Source organism: Dermacentor variabilis, chromosome 3, assembly GCF_050947875.1.
Source record: "Dermacentor variabilis isolate Ectoservices chromosome 3, ASM5094787v1, whole genome shotgun sequence".
In the NCBI taxonomy this organism is placed as follows: Eukaryota; Metazoa; Arthropoda; class Arachnida; order Ixodida; family Ixodidae; genus Dermacentor; species Dermacentor variabilis.
The window spans coordinates 24104946-24126193 of record NC_134570.1 but is presented as its reverse complement, the minus strand read 5'-3'; the positions used below and the strand labels follow the sequence as shown (position 1 = coordinate 24126193).

The following is a 21248-nucleotide window of genomic DNA, read 5'->3' as shown; positions in this document are numbered from 1 at the left end:
GCAACAGCATGACAATGGCCAAAGTACACACTGACCAGCACATGTGCGTACGTGCTGGTCATAGGTACATGCAGCAACACATTGACAAGGTTTTCTGGCAACCTGTGGAATAAAAATACCTTTTTCCTGGTGAATTCATTATATGGTCAGTGACCATATTCATACTTTCCATTCTGCCACCAATTTGCTTGGACCAAAGTTTCAAGAAGTATGTGCCAACAAAGGTCAGATACTGTAGTTTTAAAGCAGGTGTAGCTTGCCTATAATGTATCCAGTTGAACCTTCATATACTGAATGTACAGCTCAGACCATTTGTTGCCGTGTGTTGCTGTAAAGTGTTGTCTTTATGTGTCTTCATTTTGTGTGTATTCAATTACGGCAAAAAACATGTCTTTTAGCATTTATAACATAACTGCCTTGTCTTGAAGATGACAAGTCCACTTGTCAAAACCTTGGCTCCTGCTTTCACTTTGTTCTCGTTTTGCTCATAACCGCCTATAGTGCAGAACCCGCTAAAACGTAGTATTTTCCAACTCCCATTTATACTACCATAAAACTGCATATACCGTATTTACTCAATTGTAATGCACACCCGTTTCATGTGCACCAAAAAAAGAAAAGTCCTTTATAGCACAGTGCACCTCATTCTTTTATACAGAACTACAACTTTCTCTCATTTGGAAAAATAAAGATTTACTCCCAATACACTAAAGTTGCGATAAATAAAAAAAGTAGCAGTTTTGCCTGAAAGGTGAAGCATCGATTGCGATAGCAAATCAGTAGGCAGCTATATGAAAAGTAAGGATAGTTGTCTTACAAGCCATATGAACTTTTAAACATTCGCTTACTGACTAAATTAACAAGCATGGTGTCACGCATGCACGTAGCTTCCTCCACATGCACAGAACGTGGAGGAAGCTATGGCAGCTAGGCTCGAAGCGCGTACGAGGTGGCCATTTTGAAATGCCAATGGCGATATGGTAACACAGATTTAAGGGTCGTACTCAATTCTAATGCCCACGAAATTTTGGACCCATTTTATCCCCCCAAAAGAAGTGCACGTTAGATTCGAGTAAGTATGGTATACACATACTGCTTATACACATACCACTTATAGTATAGCCACAAAAGAGAAAATAACAGTTATAATGTGGCTGATGGAAAATCCTGCAGACCAGCAAGGCAGTGAGCACGCTTCCCAATGAGGTGCGCCGGCCATAAGAAGAGCGACCAAGAGGAATGTGGAGGGGGAGAAGACACGGAGCAAATGAACAAGGAACGGAAAGAAAAAAAGAAAGAAAATAAATAAAGCCGTGGCCTCAGAGGGGGCAGTGCATTGTATGTAAGCGATGTACGATGGAGCAATCTGCGGGCTGGTGTGTGTCTGCCCTGCGTAGGCAACGAAGAAGCCTTTGCTCTGGCTGCTTGTCAGCACTGCGCACTGAACATGTTGTCACTGCAAAAGAGTATGCATTTGGGCTGGTTGGTTCATGATTACGAGCAATAAAAACAGCGCTAAACGACGGGACGAGCGAAGGGACACAGACAACAGCGCTGTTGTCTGTGTCCCTTCGCTCGTCCCGTCGTTTAGCGCTGTTTTTATTGCTCGTAATGTTGTCACTTTTTGGCTTTTCCATTTGTGTGCGGAAAGTAAACAGAGCTTTTTACAACTCCAGCATCGCAGAAAGATTGTTTCCAGAATTTAGCTGGGTACTGTGCTTTATTGAAAATAACATTCAGTCAACATATTGTGATGGTTGACACCGAGGGTGCGTTTCGCATTCACCAGTCACAAAGTGCTGACATTGCGCATGCGGCCTGGACTCCGTGACATTGTCAGTTTAAACCTCTATTCCAGAGATTCAGTTTGGAGCTTCTAGGCTTAATGTCTACACGCGTGCTTTCGATATTCCTACCGGTACATGCACATACAAATGTTGTAGACATTCGCAGTACTTGCCGCAGCTGATCAACTGCGATCACAAGCTCCTCTTGAAGCGTGCTGCCCTCAGTTCAGCAAGTGAGCATGGTCTCCATTTATTTGTTTACGGGTAGGAAAGTGTCAACGATGAGCTTCCCATGACAGCATGCTGACCGACACCCCCGCCGGGTAGGCCTAATAGTGCTGCCTCATCGGTAGCCAGTGACCAAAGTTGCAGTTTGGTGCCAAGATAGAGAAATGCTTCACAGTAGCTGTTCAGTTCTTGGGCAGCGGAAGAGTAACCTCGACAACAAATATGAGGGCACAGGTGGCAGGTGCAACACTAGAATGGTGGAAACTTGGATTGCAATTGCCATGTTTTCGACATCGCGCACAGAGGAAAAATAGAAGAAAGCACTCTATGGTACGCAAAATTTCGGTCTCCATTCTATACTGGTTCTGTGGTGAAGTTGGCAGCAGTGCCACCGGCAATTATGAATAATTGAGCACGCCTGAAAAACTAGTCGGCGACTTACTTTCCTCTGTAGTCAAGCCTACTTATTGCAATATTCAAGTACCATGAAAATTCCACTGCTATAAGTGATAATTGTTATAACCGGGTTGCATGAAAAAAAAAGTAAGAATAGGGGGATGGTACAGCTGTTGCGAGAAAAGTATAATAGCGGGGAGGCCAGTGCCCCTTCCCACCACCTTCCTCCATTGCTGATTGTGTTCACTCATTTAACTGTTTAACTGTGCGTGCTGCGTGATCCGACTGCACGTGACAAGCTGCGGCTGTCGGTGTTCAAGAATGGCACTGCTATAACAACTGCACAGAGGGGTCACGGGAGGCAAGTAGCATGTGAACTCAGCTGATGCATCGCATTGGTGGCCCCTAAAGGGGCCTTTTTGAGAACGTCTGAAATTTCGGACGCCAAAAACCTTCGCTGTCCAATTTTCGAGACTTTTTGCCATGACCACTGGTCTGAAACGGCATTAATCGAAGCCACCCACCATTGCCAATTTGATTATCACACCGCCTCGAGCCGGCGCTCTCACACGCAGATCCACTGGTAGCCGTAGCCACACTGCGGCAACGCTAGGCCTAGTTACTTCGACTTTCGCTACCAAGCGTCTTGCTGTTCGGTGCCGTGTTTTTCAATGAAATAATTCGTCGCTGTTAGTAATGGCGCCGACTCCGCCTTTGTAATCCTCGCCAATGGCTTCGGAGCGCGTAAAGCATAACGCGTTGCATAATACCGGTTCCCGAAGTCAGCTTCGCCCCAATACAGCTGTATTACGCGGTGAAGCATACCAAAAATTCGAAGGCGCAACTGTCATGGACATGGTGTGTTTCCTTTAACGCGTGCACCCGTCATCTCTTATCACAGTACGAGCACCGATACGCCTAATAACTGACCGTAATTTGTAAATACGAGTGAATAAATTTTCTGGAACTTCCCACTCATGTGTTAGCTCTGTGCACATGTGCCACTGCAGGTAAGCCCTCCATTCAATCAGCTTTCTTAATTCGAAGAAATTTTCGGGCCCCTTCAAGTTCGAATTATCGAGACTCGACTGTATATAGTTTTTATTGTGTGTTATTTTGTCTGCTCCGTGTGGACTGCCGGTCCTTGGATGGTAGTCTTTCAACATTCCTAAATTTAAACGGATGTGAACATCCAGGTCGCAAGCTTCGATTCTTGGACACGTGTGGCTGCACGGTCTACGTTCTGCATGTGAGCCGCCTTTGAACTTTATAAGCGATCTATGTTGTAGATCGAACAAAGTAAATTTGAGACATTTCTCACTGTGTGCAATGAATGTATGCTTGCGATAAAGACAGGGTATAGTGAAGGTATTTTGTGTCCGCAGCAACTTTGATATTACAAGATCTGACCAGATCCTTGAACTCCTTTCACTTGCAAAAGATAACAAACCAGACATGCGTTTGGTTGACCTCCCTGCCCTGCCTTCCCTTTTCTCTACCTTCCTCAAGAACATGAATAAGAGTGCAAACACTGAGCCAAAACAAAGAAAAAGTTGAATGAAGCTGTAAGTTTGTTTATTAAAAACAATTCATCAACATTTGTAAAACTACTCTGGGCTTGTGAGTGAACTTCATGGAAACAGCTGTCGAGAATGGCCCCGGTTACAGGCAGAGTTCGGAGGCAAAGCGCTCACCGGATCCTGAATGGGTGCTCCCCTCACGGGCATAGTTGACATAGGAGGCCAGCTGTGTCTCCGCAGCACTTGGTGCAGCCGTGCTACCGCACACGTACCCTGCTGGAAGCAGGGGACCCAGGCAACCCCAGGGGGGCACCATGCCTCCTGCCCCACCTTCCTCGTCCTCTTCTTGCAGCCGCAGCGAGCACATGTCTGCACAGGGCAAGGTGATTTATATGTTGCAATCACGTGGCCCACAACGAGAATAAGGGAGACAGGCTATGTCAAGAGTAAAAAAAACACAAGGACAATGACCACAAAAAAAATGTAAGGCTAGAAGGCGAAAATAAACTGAGCAATGTGCGAAGTAAGCTGCCAAGTACAGCTGCTGGCCACCTGAGCGAGAACGGCAAAGTATGCAGTGGTGCACATGCTCTCCTTGTGTCGGCCATTGTTAAAAAGTATCATCCTTCAGTGTGCTCTCACGTACTAGCTGCATAACAATATGATTTGACTATTATGTGGGTGCATCGCTGCTAGCCAAGTGTGAAAAACTGCATGTGCAAATTGAAGCATCTTTCATCAGCTAGTTTCATGTCATAATGACTGTGACACAGAATCACAGACTGTCAGCTAATAAAGCAGTGACATATACAACACAACTAAATGAGACTCTGATGATCAGATATGCCTGCCCCACCACACACTGATGCCATCAGGACCCCACAACAGGCACTCACCAAGGGAGAGGTCGCTGAACACATAGTAGCACTGCTCGGAGAAGGAAAGTTTGTTGACAGTGTGCCGAATGAGGCCCGCTTTGAGTAGCTGGTTAGCATACTTCTTGGCTTCCTTGCGGTCTTGGAAGCCTTGAACATGTGTTGTAAGCCAGTCTACCACATCCACTCCTGCAGCCGAGAAAATAAAAGGGCAAGCAACTCAGCTACTGTGAACACTAAGGAAAACAAGAAGTAAAACGTTCAGCTGATGCGAGACCTGTCGCTCTAGTAAAGGGTACTGTTTCACTTATTCTTGTATTGTTTTATACCAACTCCTGCCCAGGCCTGACAGCAAGGCCGGCAATATGGACCAAATAAAAAATAAATGCAGTAGAACCTCATTGATATGTTTCCGTTATGTACCTTTTTCCGGCGCCAACGTTCGCGATCGAGAACACAAAAAAAATGACCCAATAGAGTTGCCGTATACTCATTTTTTACTGGTTCATCCGTTCCCGGAAAACACGATTTTTCGGAACCAACATTCAGTACGTCGCCAAATTGTAATAGTATCATAGGTTTTCCGGCTGCTGGATCCCATGTAAGCAAGAAAATGCGCAAGGCGCGCGCAATCAGTAACAGTATATTGCTGCCCGCCACAGCAGTTTCACCGCAATACTCGCCCACCCGTCTCATGAAAAAACACCTGTGCACACTCAGTTTCTCATTTCGGTACCAGCAAATCTTCTCCGTGGTCGTTGCACGCGGCATTCATGGCTTTCACTGGCTATCCTATTCTGATAAGCATCTTCACCTATCTGTTTCACAACGTGTGGTGCTATTCTTTAACAGGCAATAACCAAAACTCGCCGCTGTTCCCCGCTGCAGACTGCGAACGTATACATTTTCCGGCCACTAGATCCCATGTGAACAAAAAAAGGTGCAAGGCATGCGTGATCGAGAATGGTATATAGCCGCCTGTATCACGTGAAATAGATGGCACACACAGTTTCTTATTCTGGTACCAGCAAATTTCCATTCGGGTCGTCGCACGCCACATTTACAGCTATCGCCACCAAACCTATTGCGATAAACATCTTCCTCTATCTGTTTTACAGCATGTAGTGCCACTGGTAGCATACAGCACGCCTTTAGTAACCGATAATGTAAACACGCCGCCATTCCGTACTGCAGCTGGCACAATGTGGGCATCACGTTTTGCTTCAGCAGCAACTGGCTTTGCCCACCAGATGGACTTTGTTTCGGTTTCCCGCCGCTCTCTTAAAACACCATGCAACAGGAAAAATTTGGAGGATGCTTAAGCTTTGCCTTTAAGAGTGGAACGCAATATCATTCAAAGATCCCCGAGTGCTTCTCACGCTTCTCAACAACTGCAGCTAATGTAATCGTAATACCCACCGGGAGACGCTGCCGGAGAACGCTATGTATGAAGGTGAGTTTTGTGGGTTTTTTTGGTGGTGTGCAAGGAACCGAGGGGGCCGTGCCGCTCCTACTAAGACAGGCCTCAAACGGCAGCTGGAGAACGCTATCATATTAAGAGGGGTTTGGGTGCGAGTTTCCACGTAATAGAATTATGTTTTCTCATATATTCAAATTACAATCCAATGCTATCATGTCGGCAGGTTGTGTGTAAGTCGTACTTTATGATTTTTCTACATATTTTACCTTGAGAAATCAATTAGTTTGGTAACTTTCTTGTGCCACATGGAGGGCCTGCATGGTTGGGTATGCATAGTTCAAAATTGTTTCTGCTAAAGCGACATTCGATGCTGGAGACCGGATGCAGGTGCCGGATTCTTCTGCGACACGAGGCCCTTAACGCTATCACGTTAAACAACAAAATGCTTCTTGTGCCGCCGAAGCACCACCAGCTCCATGTGCGTTGGCGTCTCGTGCTGCAACAATCCGTGCAATGCTTCATATTGCGTAGATGTGAACACTAGTTGAATCTGTCAAATTTTTGGATACTTCGGACAGTAACTTTTCCTGGCTAGTACATTTTTCCTTGTGGCTTTTTCCTAAAATGTATGAACGAGGTTCTACGGTAATAGAGAGAGACACGCGGCAATGCCACTTCAAAATTTCAGAATTGCTCCTAATGATGTCACAGACTTCGGCAATATCTATTTGGCCATGCCTAGGCATTTAAAAAATGTGCTCAATAGGAAAACGACTGAAAACTTCATCTGACAACTTTTGTAGTTTTTTCTTGCATAAAGAAGACCTTAGCCTGAATAAATAATCTAAGTCTACATCACAAACTGGCATTTTCAGCATTACAGTTTAGGGGGGGGGGGGGGGGAAGGAGCATTTGTTGGGAAGTTTTCCCTTGTGCACTCAACAAGAATCAGTGTTCCATGAGATGCCGACGGCGTGAAGCTGGTCAGGCCCTAGCAGCCCGAGAAGTGCTTGGTTGTTCTTGTATTGCATAGCATTTTAATACGGCGATGGGAAACTCAAACGAAACCGAGCTGGTGGGCAATGATTGTCAGTGCTGGAAGATCATGCTTTCTAGGAACATATTAACCAGTAAAAAAATAATTGTAACTGTGTTGGATAATTTTTTTTTATTTTTGATCGCAAACCTTGGCACTGGGAAATCATGCTAAACGGGATCACATTGAGGTTCTACTGTATATGGTGCGCTGTATTCTGTATTTGAAAAAAATAAGGAGAGAGAGAGAGAGTGAGAGGTATTTTACAGAACGGCTACAAAATGCTTTAAGTGTAAATTTTAAATTATTAAACATCAATTGGTCAAAACACACCCTTTCGACTATGAAATATACAACAGGCAAAATTTAGGATGACTGGACATTTTCCTAATTAATCCATGAGCATGTTGAAGACACTGTCTTTGTAAAAGGCGGCATCTGTGATAGGTCTGTTTGTAACACTCATGTTAGTTTTCTTTGTGCCGCTGATGCTTTTCATTGCTCACCTATAAAGGCCTTTGGTATAGTGATCTTGAGCCACATGCGGTCTCTGACGTCCAGTCCTGAATCGGGAGCTGCCATAGCCTTTACAATTGTCTCCATGTCAGTCTCCACAGTCAGTAATGGCTCCTGTAGCTGCCCTGTGAAACATCAACACTTTGTCACACTGGAGCCAGCCAAAGTAAAAACAGGCTTGCTTGCCTACACTCTGAGGCTGCAAGGAAACAGCCAGGCAGGCTTGGTCTGAGGTGCAGTAATACTCTTAATACGAGGATTATTTTTGTATTCAAAGTCCGATCAGTCGTGAAATGAAAGTCACAGTGAAAATCCGATGACACTGTGCACAGATTTGTTGTGCAGGGTCTCTAGTAGAGTTGAACCTCACAATAACAAAACTGACAAGGAATGCAAAAAAATTCGCTTTTGTGAGAATTTTCGTGAGAAAATCATCGCAGGGGACGAGACATGGGTCCGTTTCAAAACTGAAGAAACAAAAAAGCAATTGAAACAGTGGATGCATTCTCATTCCCCGAAAACAAAGAAGTTCAAGAGAACATTCTCCAGCAGAAAGTGTATGGCTACTGTGTTCTGGGACAGCAACAGTGTTCTCTTGGTGGAATTCATGGAATGTGGCACGACCATCACTGCGGCCTCCTACAGTGTGACTCTTGAAGCCTACGAAACGCAATTCAGAACAAGTGAAGAGGAATGTTGTCATCAGGCGTTGTCCTTCTTCATGACAATATGCGGCTTGCACAGTGCAGCTGCAACAAGGAAGCTCCTGGAGCGTTTTCGATGGGAACTGTTTGATCACCCACTGTACAGCCCAGACTTGGCTCCCTCCAATTACCATCTCTTTGCTCACATAAAACGCTGGCTAGGAGGACAGGAGCTATACTCGACAACGAGCCGCAGACCAGTGCACTGAATTGGCTGAAAGCATAGCCGGCTGCTTTCTATGCTGAGCATATAGGAAAGTTGGTACCACGCTACGACTAAAGCCCCTGCATCTACGCGCCACTGCTGCTTTCTTAAGTAGCGACAACCTTTGTTGTGCGCCGCCTTTTTCCCCTCACACCAAATCCGGTTCCGGTATTTCTGGTTCTGGCATTTCAGGTTTAAAAATTTCCGGTTCCGGCATTTCCGCTTCCTGGAGTTGCGCTTCGGGAATTTCTGCTTTGACTGCTGTTAGACGATGGTGAGACGCCCGCACGTGCTTAGCAGAGCTGTGGCAGTCACCATAAGAAGAATGCAAAGGGGACAAGCTGTTGTGTTCCACTGAAGCAGTAGTTCACGGTCGCTGTTGTCCAAACGCACGAAAAACGGCAGTGGTCTCCAAGTGCCCAGGCACTACATTCCACTGTACGTTGTTGCTCGTGCCACAACCCGTCGCAGGTTGACGCGAAGCAGTGAACACGAGCAGATCGCTGGTTACAGTAGCGGTGGTTCTTGGATGGAATCGCATTCACAGTTTCAACCGCAGCTCGTGCAATTAAAGCCTCTCCAGCGGCGCGAAAGTAAACAACACTAAAAAACAAAGTGTCACTTCCACTCGGAACAGGAAGCTGCAGCTACGTAAGTTCCGCTTGACGCCGGAAGCTAAGGGGGTGAGTGGGAGAGGAGCATGGAGGAGGAGGGCAGGTTGGCGGTACTTAATCTGGTCGGTGGAAACGTGTATGGAGGGGCTTTAGCTACGGCAAATGTCTCAAGTGGAAAGGCGACTATGTGAAGAAGTAGCTTGAAAGTGCATCTAAATGTTACAAATAACACGGTTTTGATTTTCACAGTGGTTTTCATTTCAAGACTGATCGGACTTAAAAAAAAAAAAACTGAAAAGAAAAGAAAGAAAAGCCCTAGCGCATAGTTGGCAGGTAATGTGGATCAAGCTACGCACTAAGAGATGTACTAATTAACTGACAATCGCAGATGAGCAGCTATAGAATTGCTGGCCCAAAAAACATGTTAATTCTTACTCGAACACAGACGCAGACAAGTTTTATTGCAAGCAGGCAGCAAAAATATGTGATTTTCACATGCCGCCATGGCGGCCTTGCAATGACAACAGCATCCTCAAACTCAGAAAGGCTGCAAGCCAGTTTCTCCATCAGGCTAAGCTTCCCTGTGAATGCCCTCATGACGATCAATGCGCTAGCCATGTAGGATACGGAAGGGCCATCATCAACGTCGTCATCTATGACAACGACGTGGAAGCACTAGAAGCTATGGGAGCAGGAAACACATCATGGTTACCATATTTTGACGTCAGTATCGGTGGTGATTGCACTCTGGGAAAGATGCTTGTGCCGAAATTTCGCTACCTATGGTTTGTGTGCGCAAGATTTTGCTGATTCCATGCCTGTATGCACTGAAAAATCAAGCAAATACTATGCACTAACAGATGGCCAGGCGTTACACGGCTACGGCTTAAGTGGTCGGTTAATGCATTAGGTTCAATGGCACCAGGGCAGGGGATTCATGATGACTATATTTAATCCGGAAGTGCTTGATAAGCAGATACATATTACTGGGGTTTTACTGCAGCTGTTCTTTCCTGTTTTCTCCTTATTCCCTATCAGCATGAGCATACCAACTTGCTCGACCTTTTTATGTTGGCTCTGCCTTAAGAGCAAGATGTGAAAACCTACATAGCACCAGGCACAATACTGTGTGTGTCTTGCTCCCCCTCTACGTCCTTGCACTGGTTGCACTATGCAGAAAAACCTCAAAGATGTACAAGCAAGCTCGAATCTCAAGACTTACCCACAACAAGAGACCTTACCAACAGGCTTGTCTCTCTATGAAAATGCTTAATGAATCAATAGAATAGCGTCTATGTTATGAGGATGCTCGGCTATAACTCATTGCCCGATGTTCACGTTCCCTACATTACAATAATTCAACAGCAGAATCTGGCTCATCACAGTTACAGCAGTTGTAACGAGAAATGGTGCTACTGCTCTGCTACTTTGAAGGCACAGGTACCTCAGGAACTTTCTCTTTTGCTTGGGGACATTGAGGAAGTGACAAGGCTCAATGGTGAAACAAAGTAATAAACAGCAATTCATGCTCCAGTAAAGGAAAACATGAAATTTATTCAATAAGTATTGTTTGAGAAGTAGTCAAGAAGTATCAGTACTCTGGCCACAATAGCAGAGAACAGCCATTGTGCTTTGAGCCATCTAACACAGCTTAGTGGTGGCAACAATGAACACTGCGGACTTACTCTCCGACTCGGGCACGGATGAAGTGACTGATGAGGAAGTGGAGGTGAGGGTGGAGACAGACGGAGGCCTCAAGGGTCCATCATAGAGCAGCGGTTGGCGGAGTGAAGGTCCTGGGGCCAGCGAAAGCCGCGAGTGGCCCACAGCAGATGAAGAGCCGCGTGCTGCCTCCGTGTGTGCCACCCAAGCTCCTGGGTCGATGGGGCGCACGGGCTCGGTGCGTGGGATGGTGAAGTAGCCCTTGGGGTTTGGGTCCCAGCACTTGGCTACCACCAACTTGATGGGACTGCAAAGTCATTCAACTTACGTATTCATCATTCCTGTCTCCTGGTTGCACTGTTTTGAACACCATATAATTTACTTAATGCTCGAACGCCTATGCGGTGAGTTAGCTTAGACAAAAGTCAAATCAAGCGTGTTGTGTAGTACTCTGGTTCTGTTGTGTCTTCTTCCCTAAAGAGTTCCTTCAGCATATCAAAACTTCAATTTTCGCTCTTTACAGAGTATTTCAGCATATGATAGGGAAGGTAGCCATTGGAAGCGTAGGAGAGCAGCCATGCACTGCATAAAGATGCCAAGCAGGAATGCACACGGTAGGTTCATCAAATATTTGTGCCGAACAATCTGAACTTGCATCGAAAAGAATGCCGCATGAATGACTAGATGCTGTTACATTACAGCGTCAGCCTTACAGTCATATAGCAACAGGAGCAAATAAAACAAGTCCCCCCCCCCTACCTATTGTTTTTACATAGATGACTCACCCAGGCTTTTGTACAGTCTCCCGAAGCACTCGCACAGCATCATCATTGCTCATGTTCTCGAAGTTGATATCATTCACTTGAAGGATCATGTCACCTGGCTCAATGCGACCATCCAAGGCAACAGCACCCCTGCAACAAGTAACACATGCTCACTGGGGTCTTACCGTATAAACTGGTGTAAGGGCTGCACTTTATTTCTTCACAATTTTGATGAGGTGCGACCCTTGCATGGGACCAAACCTACTGGTCAAAATGATGCCTGCCGGCACAGCCGATGACTCGTGCACACTTCCGATCTTGTGCACACCCAGGCTCTAGCCGTCTAGCAGTGGCACAGGGAAGTATGCAGTGCGCGAAAATTTGCCTATGTGCATGTGCAACATCAGAGCACTGAATGCGATAGATCCTCTATTGGAAATTTTTTGTCCCAAATTTCGGGCTGCCAAGTTGGGGGTGTGGCCCTTACACGGGTCTATACGGTACTTCTAGGCAGAACAGAGCCACCATGAGCTGCCCTGGAAAGTGTATCATCATGTTTATTTTGTTTATTGTCATTTACTGCATACGAGATATTTACTATAGGCATAAACCGCTTATAGAGTAAGTTGCCGGAGTCTCGAATATCCATATTATAACCAAAATGGCATCTTTCAATGGCCACACACGGGCAAAACATGTAGACCAAGCAGCTGCACACATCTAAGAAACGAAGCATGGGACCGGGATGTTTGGTTCTGTTTAATAAATTTATGAATGTTAAAAGGTTAATGTCCAAGAACCTGTGGTCTTTGCATGAAGCAGATAAAGTAACACAGAACGAGAGAGATCTACATAGAGGAACGTAAACCGCCAACTAAGTTTTCAGACCTGCTCATCATTTGAAATTCCCTGCAGCACCGCCACCAACTCCGCAGAAGTAACATAGAATGGAGACTGAAATTTCGGACACCTTTACAGTGTCTTGTTCGATTTCCTGGACTGATCTGCATGCCGCGATCTGTGGTGTCAAAAACATTGCGACTGAAAACCAAGTTGCTGCCATTCCAGTGTTGCTTGTGCCACCTGTGCCCTTGCTTTCGCTGTGGAAGAGGTTCCTCCGCTTTCCAAGTGCCTTATAGCCACTGCAGTGCATTTTGTTGACTCGGCCCCAAACTGCAAATTACTCCCGACGAAGCATGCTGTAGCTGGCGGCATGCCATCGCAGGAAGGTTGCCCTTGATACAATTGTACCTGTAGAAGATCGGGCATGCAATCCTGTGCACAGGATGAACTGACAGCAGCACGTGTGAAGTAGAGTTTGTTTTCTCAGGTGATCAGCCACAGCAATTACTGCCAATGCCTACAAAGTTTGTATGTGCACATACTGGTAGGTACAGCAGAAGCTCACATGGGGGCATAAAGCCTAAAAGCCCTGAACTAAATTTGGGGAACATCGCTTAAACTGATAGCAGTTAAGGTCGCACGCATAATATTTGCACTCCACGACAATGTGCATGGTAACGGGTGGACACGAACTGGAGATCCAACGCTGCCAAAGAGCGACAATGCACACGAGTGTGGAGGGCACTGTAAGAGTTGAGGAGGACTTTGGGATAAAAATTTGGGAGGTTTATTTACATTATTTACAGTGAGAGTCAATTAACAGTCTTAGAGTCATTACGGGCCAGCAGCAACTCGGACGCTGCGGCCCGTGGCAAGAAGCTCAAAAGAGATGAATCAAGGAATGCTCTAGGAATGCTCTCTTGCTGCTCCCGGTCTGTGTCTTTTAAGTCCTTTGGTGCCTCGAAGGCACGTCACGTTCGGCCAATGGGCGAGCCCGCTCAGGTGACGCCATTTTTGGCCAATCGGCGAGCCCGCTCGGGTGCCGTCATTTTTGGCCAATGGTAGGCGCCCGTGCGATGGTGTCACACCCGGCGGAGAGGGTCGCTGTTTGGTCCTCAATTGTCCAAGGGCTTACTTCTCCATGCGGTCTTGCCTTGCTGACTTGCAATGCGCCGTCACAATAGGCGGATGGGGGGCGACGCTGCCATGTTTTCACGGCGCATTGCAGCCGTCTTGATTCGGGACCCACTCTACCCGCAACAGTGCCAGGCTCTCGCTTCACTTTCGGGAAGAGTCAACAGTGAATAGCTCCACCTGCGGCACACGAAGTGGGGGCCGCCAACTTGTTTGCATGTGCCGCGCCTCAGGAATGTGGTATCCGTGCTTCTGCGCTCCTTAATTAGCTGTGGTGCGATTCGATGTGGTCTGGTGAAGTCGAAGTAGGCTCAGGAAACGGTCCCGTATCTAACAGCACCAAGCAAAGGCTTCTCCATCACCTAGGCAACCCTCTGCATCATGCTACGGCCGCTTTTTGTTTTTTTCATTCCTTGTTCATTCTCTCCATGCCTTCTCCTTCTCCTCTGCAATGCCCTCGTCGCACTCCCCTCCCATTGGCCGGCACACCTCATTGAGAAGCTCGCTCACTATCACACTTGAGTGCGTGATTTTCCCACTGGTATTTCGGTATTCGGTAGTATAACTGGTATTTCGTATCCCGCGACTGCACTATAAGCGGTATGCGTGTACAGTAAAACGTTAATTTGACACTCTTTAATTTTGAAAGTCGGATAATTTGGACTTGTACTCCGATCCTAGCAGGTTTATGCATTACTTAATGGAATCAAACTCTCGTTCAATCATATGTATTCGGCCACACACCAGTTAATTTGGACAACTCTTGAACATTGGCAAGCACCAGAAACGTGCGATGCAAAAGAGCAAACGCGGTACCAGCATCTGACCAAAACGAAGCAGCAGAGTCCGCATAGCTATATTCATCAGTGGAGATTGTACGTGAACAATAAGAACGCTGGAACACTTTGTGCTTATTTGTACCTTTATAGCCTTTATTCGTGTGTTTGCTGCTGTGCACAACAGAGTGTTGGTTGCATACTTTTCACAACTGCGTAACCGCAATCCATTATGGCGTCGGTAGTGACCGCTGTTTCGTCTGCATCGGTTGCAGCAAATGGTAGTTTTGTTTCAACTTGATGCGTGCATTGGCTGCGTGCCTTCAGAATGCTGTGGCTGCAGCCCACAAGCGTGCTGATAGCGACCACACTCTCATCCGCAACATGGCTACGGAAAACAGTAGTTTTGTTTTGTCTCACTGAAACGGCAAAGCTGTCAAGGATGAAGAGTGCCGGCTACATTGTGACGGGCAGGTGATCTGTTAGCAACAAGCGCATTGTCAAAAAATTAATCAGGGTGTGCGCACACGGGAAAAGTGTGTCTCGTATGAAGACACGTGACGCAGCTGCACTGCATATGAAGTTGCGAGGACTTTGCTGCTGAGAGGGCTAATCAGTCGCACGCTTACGAGAATCGCAGCTTCCATACTGCTTTTCGGCAAAATAGAAACAGGATTTGGAGATTCATTCAATAAATAAGGAAGTGTTCACATAGCAGGAATTTTCGTTGTTTTCTTAGTATCCTCGAAAATTTGACATTTGGTTAATTTGGACATTTGTTCCAGCCCCGTGAAACCCAAATTAATGATGATTAAATATACATAGCGTTCTATGGGAGGGTAAGCAGGTGTCAGAAAAGGCCGTGTTATAGCCGGTTCTATAACATAAGCGGTTACGTTATAAGTGGTCTAAGCTGTATATGGAATGACTAAAGCGAGGTTCTATTCTAATTTAGTGCAAATTAATGGGGCAGAACAGGAAAGAAGTGAGAACTTCTGCAGCTTGCCTCTTACTAATATTGAAATAGCCGTTGTAATGGAAATTGCATTCTACTGTACTCACCCTTTCATGATAGAGCCCACGTAGATGCCACCATCTCCACCTTTGTTTGATTGGCCCACTATGCTAATGCCGAGAAAGTTGACCGTATCTGCAAGCACAGCAGAGAAACTTCTTCATGAAGTACGACACACAGCTGACAGTGCTTGAAAACTTGGCAGCACCATCCTAGGACATCAAGAGGCACAACCCACCAAAGCCTTGTTGCTACAACCTAACTAAGGTTTCATAAGGAGTTAGTATATTTAATTACAATGCACAATGCAACATGTTTTCTGGTTAAGTTGACTTGGTCGTTTGAAACTATATCTCATACAGAAGTAAAGTATAAATCAGGTGTATTAGTCTTGCCTTACAATATTACCAAAGTAATAATAGCCCCTTATAAATCTGATCCATGCGTGACTGCGGCATTTCATGGTAAGAGAACGAGAATGCCACAATTTATGCTGCCACAGCAAATTTTCTACAGTCACAAATTAAACGTCTAAAAGCTTGTGCTTACCTAAGTTTAATGTGACGGTGATGATGTTTAGTGACAGAGTGCTGTCTGTGATGCTGCTGATCGAAGATGTCTGAAAACACACAAAGAAAAATTGTAAAATATTTGTACTGCTCTTGAAAGAAAAGTTGACAGCTGAAAATACAATTAGCATGGGGTTCTGCTTAGTCAAGGGACTGCTCGAGGATTCGACTGCACTGAATAAGAGCAGTGAAAGCTGACAGCCTGAACAGAAATACAGAACAGGACAGAAGGCTACTAACACTTCTGCTGCTACTTGCTCAAAACCGTAGTAATGTTTTCCAGCCCAGTTGTTAGGCTTCAGAGCTGGGGTGAAGCCTCTCTAGAAACTTTGAATTCATGCAGTAATACATTCCTTCTCGTACGAAGCCCTTAATGTCTAAAATTCTTAGCCACACACACACACGCGCATGCATGCACAATGTTCGTACTCTTGTAATGAATCTAGTAAAAAGCAACCTCTCACTGCAAATGCGCAACGCTTGCAATGGTAGGCATGCAGACACGTCAGTAGGACATATAGTGCGAGAGAAATAACTATACACACGATGAGCGCTATTGGATTTGCGCTCATGTTATGCGACTTTGTATGCTTCACGCTAAACCTACAGTAATCTGTAAGCGATCATGCATCAACTAGTCTAACTACAAGTTCTACACACTTGGAGAGCTTTCTTATAATTCAGAAATATAAATCTATGTACAAAAGCATAGTTTTTCAATTACATTAATTTTAAAAAATTTACACTTGTGAAATATTTACCCAGCCCGTAAGTGTCCGCCATAGAATATTTTAAATGAATTTTTTCTGGCCCTAGGGTAAGTGGTTCAAATCTAGCTACATTCCTATTAGTTCGTAGTGCCAGAAGATCAAGCAACAGTGGAGCCATACTGAACCTCACGAAGCAATGCCTTTGAAATATGTAACTTGCGATCCTAGAAGGCAATAAGTCATAGCGTGCTGAGACAGAGAATCAAACAAATTTCTCACCCGACTCATGGGCGGCATCTTCTTTCGCCGCCTACGCCGATGCCTCGCATAAATGCGTGACACGCTACTCTCCTCAGTGGTGGTTGAAATCCTGCCAAAGCATCAGGCAAAAGCAAACATGACACTCATCGGTCAGGCTGTCATACTCAGATTCAATACCGCTGACAATTTTTTCATAACCAGACATACGCATGTCACATCCCCCCTTTTTAAAAACTGCTGCTTATAGCTAAACCTTTTGCTATCCACTGGCTTCCCTTAGAGCCAGGTTTTAGTCTATAAATGAGTCAAGATGTCACTTTTGTCCTCTTTCACAGCAAACTGGTACTAACAAGGAGAACTATACATCACTTTGCGAAATAATGAATGTCAGCTCAATCCACAAACTTGTGAAAGAAGTGTCTATGGTTTAACTTGACGCTGCCCTGGCACATCTGTTTAAAGGGGCGCTGCACCACTTTTTACTGAAATTGGGAAATGCATTTGAAGTTAAATTAGTCTATTTCAGAAATACTTAGCTGCAATAAGTTCTTCATCGCCTTCAGCAGAAGTGGAGTTATTGGAAATCAACCATATCGTTCGTGGTGCTTCCGCTCCTCCTTCAATGATTTGGCACTGCGAAGGCTACAGCAGAGCAGGGTGTGCCCACAATGCTCTTCCTACTGAACATCACTGTGGTGCGCAGTTAAAACTTAATTTTTGATGTTCACCTAGACACCAATATTTCTGATTTTGGCACCTACGACGTGCTAAATGCAGCTGTCCTCAGCAAGCTGCAGTGCACTCAACCAGTGGATTCATTACAGCACCTCGCGGTGGCCACGGTATCTACGCTATGTAGCAGACCACAGCCACACGAAACTACAACGCTTGCTTTATGCACAACAGAGATAAAGTGCATGCGCTTGTGCTTATATGCTCCTGTCTCACTGTGCTACATGGTGCAGAGCGGCTTTGCCCTGCATCAGTTTGACTGACGGATAGTTACCACATCCAACTTGCACATCTTGATGCGCTATCAATAGATAATTATGACGTGAACTCTGTCAGGGCGTCTAACTAAGAGCATCCAGGAATGAGCGTGTGTATGGTGTCAGCTTAAGTTTCATGTGGTTTGAGGCTAGTTGAGTGTTGGAAACTAGTCTAAATTAGCGAGACCCAACGGCTACGATACTGATAAGCAGGGCGGCCAAAGCTGAATTCCAATGCGGGGGGCTTCGGCCGAGCGTAAGCAGACGATAGTTGGCTTCTTCCGGAAGTACGTAATAATTATCGAAATTCGAAAGCAGATTTTCGCTTACTTCAGTCTTTCTATTAAAGTATGTCAATAAATGTGGACAGTAACAGTAGGAAAAAAGCCCACTGATCCAAACATCTTTCTTGATTGATGTCAGCTACTGGCCAATATCAGCTGCATATGGTAATCTGCTATATACTATGAAATAAAGCATTCAGAAAAGAGTGAAGAGCAGGCTTATGTTGAAAAGAGAGCGTTTGAGAGAAAGGTGACTTCAAGCTCAGCTTGAGAGCTTCATGTGCCATGCATGACTGCAAATCTTGGCTGAGATGTTCACAGCAGCTTATGCTATCCGCGGACTGTATTTTTTCACCAAGCCCGAGGAGTCGTCCAGGGCCCCTTTGAAAAAAAAAAAAAAAAAAGATATTCCCAGATTTTACACGAAAAATCCTTAATGTTATTATGAGGCATGACCTAGTGGAAAACTACAGATCAATTTTGAGCACCTGGCGTTCTTTAATGGGCACCTAAATCTAAGTACATCAGTGTTTTTTGCATTTTGCCCCCATCAAAATGTGGCCACTGCAACCGGGATGCCACTTATGATCCCAAGCTTAGCAGTGCAGTGCCACAACCGCTATGCCACTGCTGTGAGTACACCTATGCTTGGTATCGACACATGTACTTGTCTGTCTTTATCGGGCGACATGTTTCACCGCCTAACAAATGTTATCGTACAGCGCAGCATGCGCCTGCATGTATTGGAAGTTTATAGAATGTTGTTGATGCTTCTATCTGCTGTCTGTTGTCGCCGAACCTTGTCTAATCTGATTGCATGCATGCGTGACGCGAATGGCGTAGAACTTTGTGGAAGGCACGCAGGTCCCAGCGATTACTCTGGAACATTCGACGACTGATCTATAAAAGCCAACGCGCTTGACTTGCTGATCAGATTTTCGCCAATCGCCGACTGTGTTCGCCGCTGTCGCCGTTTTTTGAGTGTAGCCTGTTTTTGAGGGCACAAGTTCACCCAATAAAGCGCTAGTTTCGTCTTTCTCAGTTTGGCTGCTTTCTTCACCGTCACTACCACGTGACAGTATTAAGACTTACCGGCTGGTAGTCTCATCCTCAGAGTCTAGGAAGCTTGTGGTCTCTATGTCACTAGTAGTTAGCACCGAGGCAGCCCCTGGCTTAGCCGCTGCATGTCCATTGGAACGACCGGCTGTAAAGAACACACTTGTTGTTTTGCTTATCTACTTATTTACAGGATACAGTGGGCCTAGTTGGTCAATCAAAAGAGGCCAAGTACACAATGTGGTACAGTGTACACATTGCAGAACAGAAGAAGCAACGCTTACAACATAACAATAAAGCAGTACGTAACAGACACATCTAGGACAAGAGCAGGTGATTACAGGTACAGGCTTGTATTGCACAGAAACAGAAGAAAAATGTAGGGTCAAGCTAAACGAGCAGGCCACACTTCTGTAATAGCTTGAAATGTCAATTTTAATGACAGAAATGTTTTTGCACAATGCAAAAGTGAAAAACAAGTGGTGATGATGCGTAATAATCCCCAGATTCATTCCTGCAATGAGTGGCAACAGATTTTATTTAAGTGTTAATTGAACAAAAAGCTAATGAGGTGTCATAGAAACCAGAATTTAACCTAGCAATATGTGCAGAATTTTCCTAAGGAACAAGGGCTGCAATCCATAAAAAATTTGTGAGACATGTGACATTATGCAACAATGTCTAAATGTTAAGTTTGGGAACAAAGGGAACAAAATAATTTGAGAAGGTGAAGCTTGGCCTTAAATTGCAATTTTAATTTACTACTGGGTGATCTTTAGGTCCACACAGACATGGAGAAAGCTGAAAAAAAGTGTAATGATTCAGAATTGCTTGTAGCACTTCCTTATATCGTCTTCAAATGATAGAGTAAGACACTAGAACATGCCGGGAGGAAGGAACGCTTGAAAGGGCCATTCCTGGCAAAGGGTTGATTGCACATTATTCCATAAACATGGCACGTTTCTGAGCACCTAATGCTGTCATGCAACTGCTTCAATCTAGTTGAGCAATAAACTTGTGAAATGTGAGGCTCCAGGCTGCAACAGTAATTTGACAAGAGGTACACGAAAGGAGCCAAGTGAAGGAGTACCACATCCCATTACAATGAGTTTACGAATTTCATTCTTCTGCCTACCTACCTTTATCTCGATGACGGCCAGGTCCCCGTTGATGATGGTGGTGGTGCTCTATAGGAGTGGTAGAGCAAACACACATTAAAAATTAAATTATGTAGTTTTATGTGCTAGATCCACGATCTGATTATGAGGCAGGGTTAATTTTGAACACCTGGGATTCTGCTATGCGCACTTAGACATAAGTACAGGAGCGTATTTGGATGGACATCAAGCTTGGCAGCGCAATGCCGTGGCTGGGCTGGAAACATTACATTTCGTGCTAAATATTAAGGAATATCTTAGCCAAGTACATTTCAGTTATATCCAAGCACAAAACTGAATTCAAGAATGCAACGCTTTTCTCTCACCAAGCAGTTGAGAGAAGGGAAAGTAAATAAATAAAAAGACTTGTTCTGTGTAAATAGAAAGCACATTAAAAACAACCAAACTTATGACGATGGCAAGTGTCCCGCAGTACCAATACAAGTTTTGTTTGAATATATTAATTAACTTGGACATTAATGAAGTTGCAAAATAATCAGGACACCAAGAAGCAGGAATACTTCCAATTTTAAAAACTTTGGGATAATTTTGATTGAGCTTATATAATGAAATATGAACAGTGCTACACTAAGGCCTGCCGGCTGCAACTGACTGCCTGCCGGCTGCAACTGACCATCTAATTTAACAGCAATGTATGCAGAAACAGGAATACTTTACTTGAATACATGCTTGTTTCTCCTAGAACAACACACTAAACAGGAATTGC

General features: G+C 45.0%; 1 protein-coding gene across 4 annotated transcripts in view; it reads right to left on the bottom strand.

The window, feature by feature from the left end:
- LOC142575298 (segment polarity protein dishevelled homolog DVL-3-like) overlaps nt 1-21248 on the bottom strand; it is a 38738-nt gene that overhangs the window by 9307 nt on the left and 8183 nt on the right. For all 4 annotated transcript variants that reach the window (XR_012826622.1, XR_012826623.1, XM_075684547.1 and 1 more), the window contains exons 5-14: nt 20504-20551; nt 19401-19512; nt 17054-17144; nt 16045-16114; nt 15543-15630; nt 11749-11877; nt 10987-11270; nt 7769-7903; nt 4828-4995; nt 4106-4300 (exon numbers count right to left, since the gene is read on the bottom strand). Coding sequence is in view for 2 of the 4 variants with exons in the window: in XM_075684547.1 (XP_075540662.1) it covers nt 4106-4300; nt 4828-4995; nt 7769-7903; nt 10987-11270; nt 11749-11877; nt 15543-15630; nt 16045-16114; nt 17054-17144; nt 19401-19512; nt 20504-20551 (1320 nt within the window). In the remaining 2 variants the exon portion in view is untranslated. The remainder of the gene's footprint in view (nt 1-4105; nt 4301-4827; nt 4996-7768; nt 7904-10986; nt 11271-11748; nt 11878-15542; nt 15631-16044; nt 16115-17053; nt 17145-19400; nt 19513-20503; nt 20552-21248) is intronic.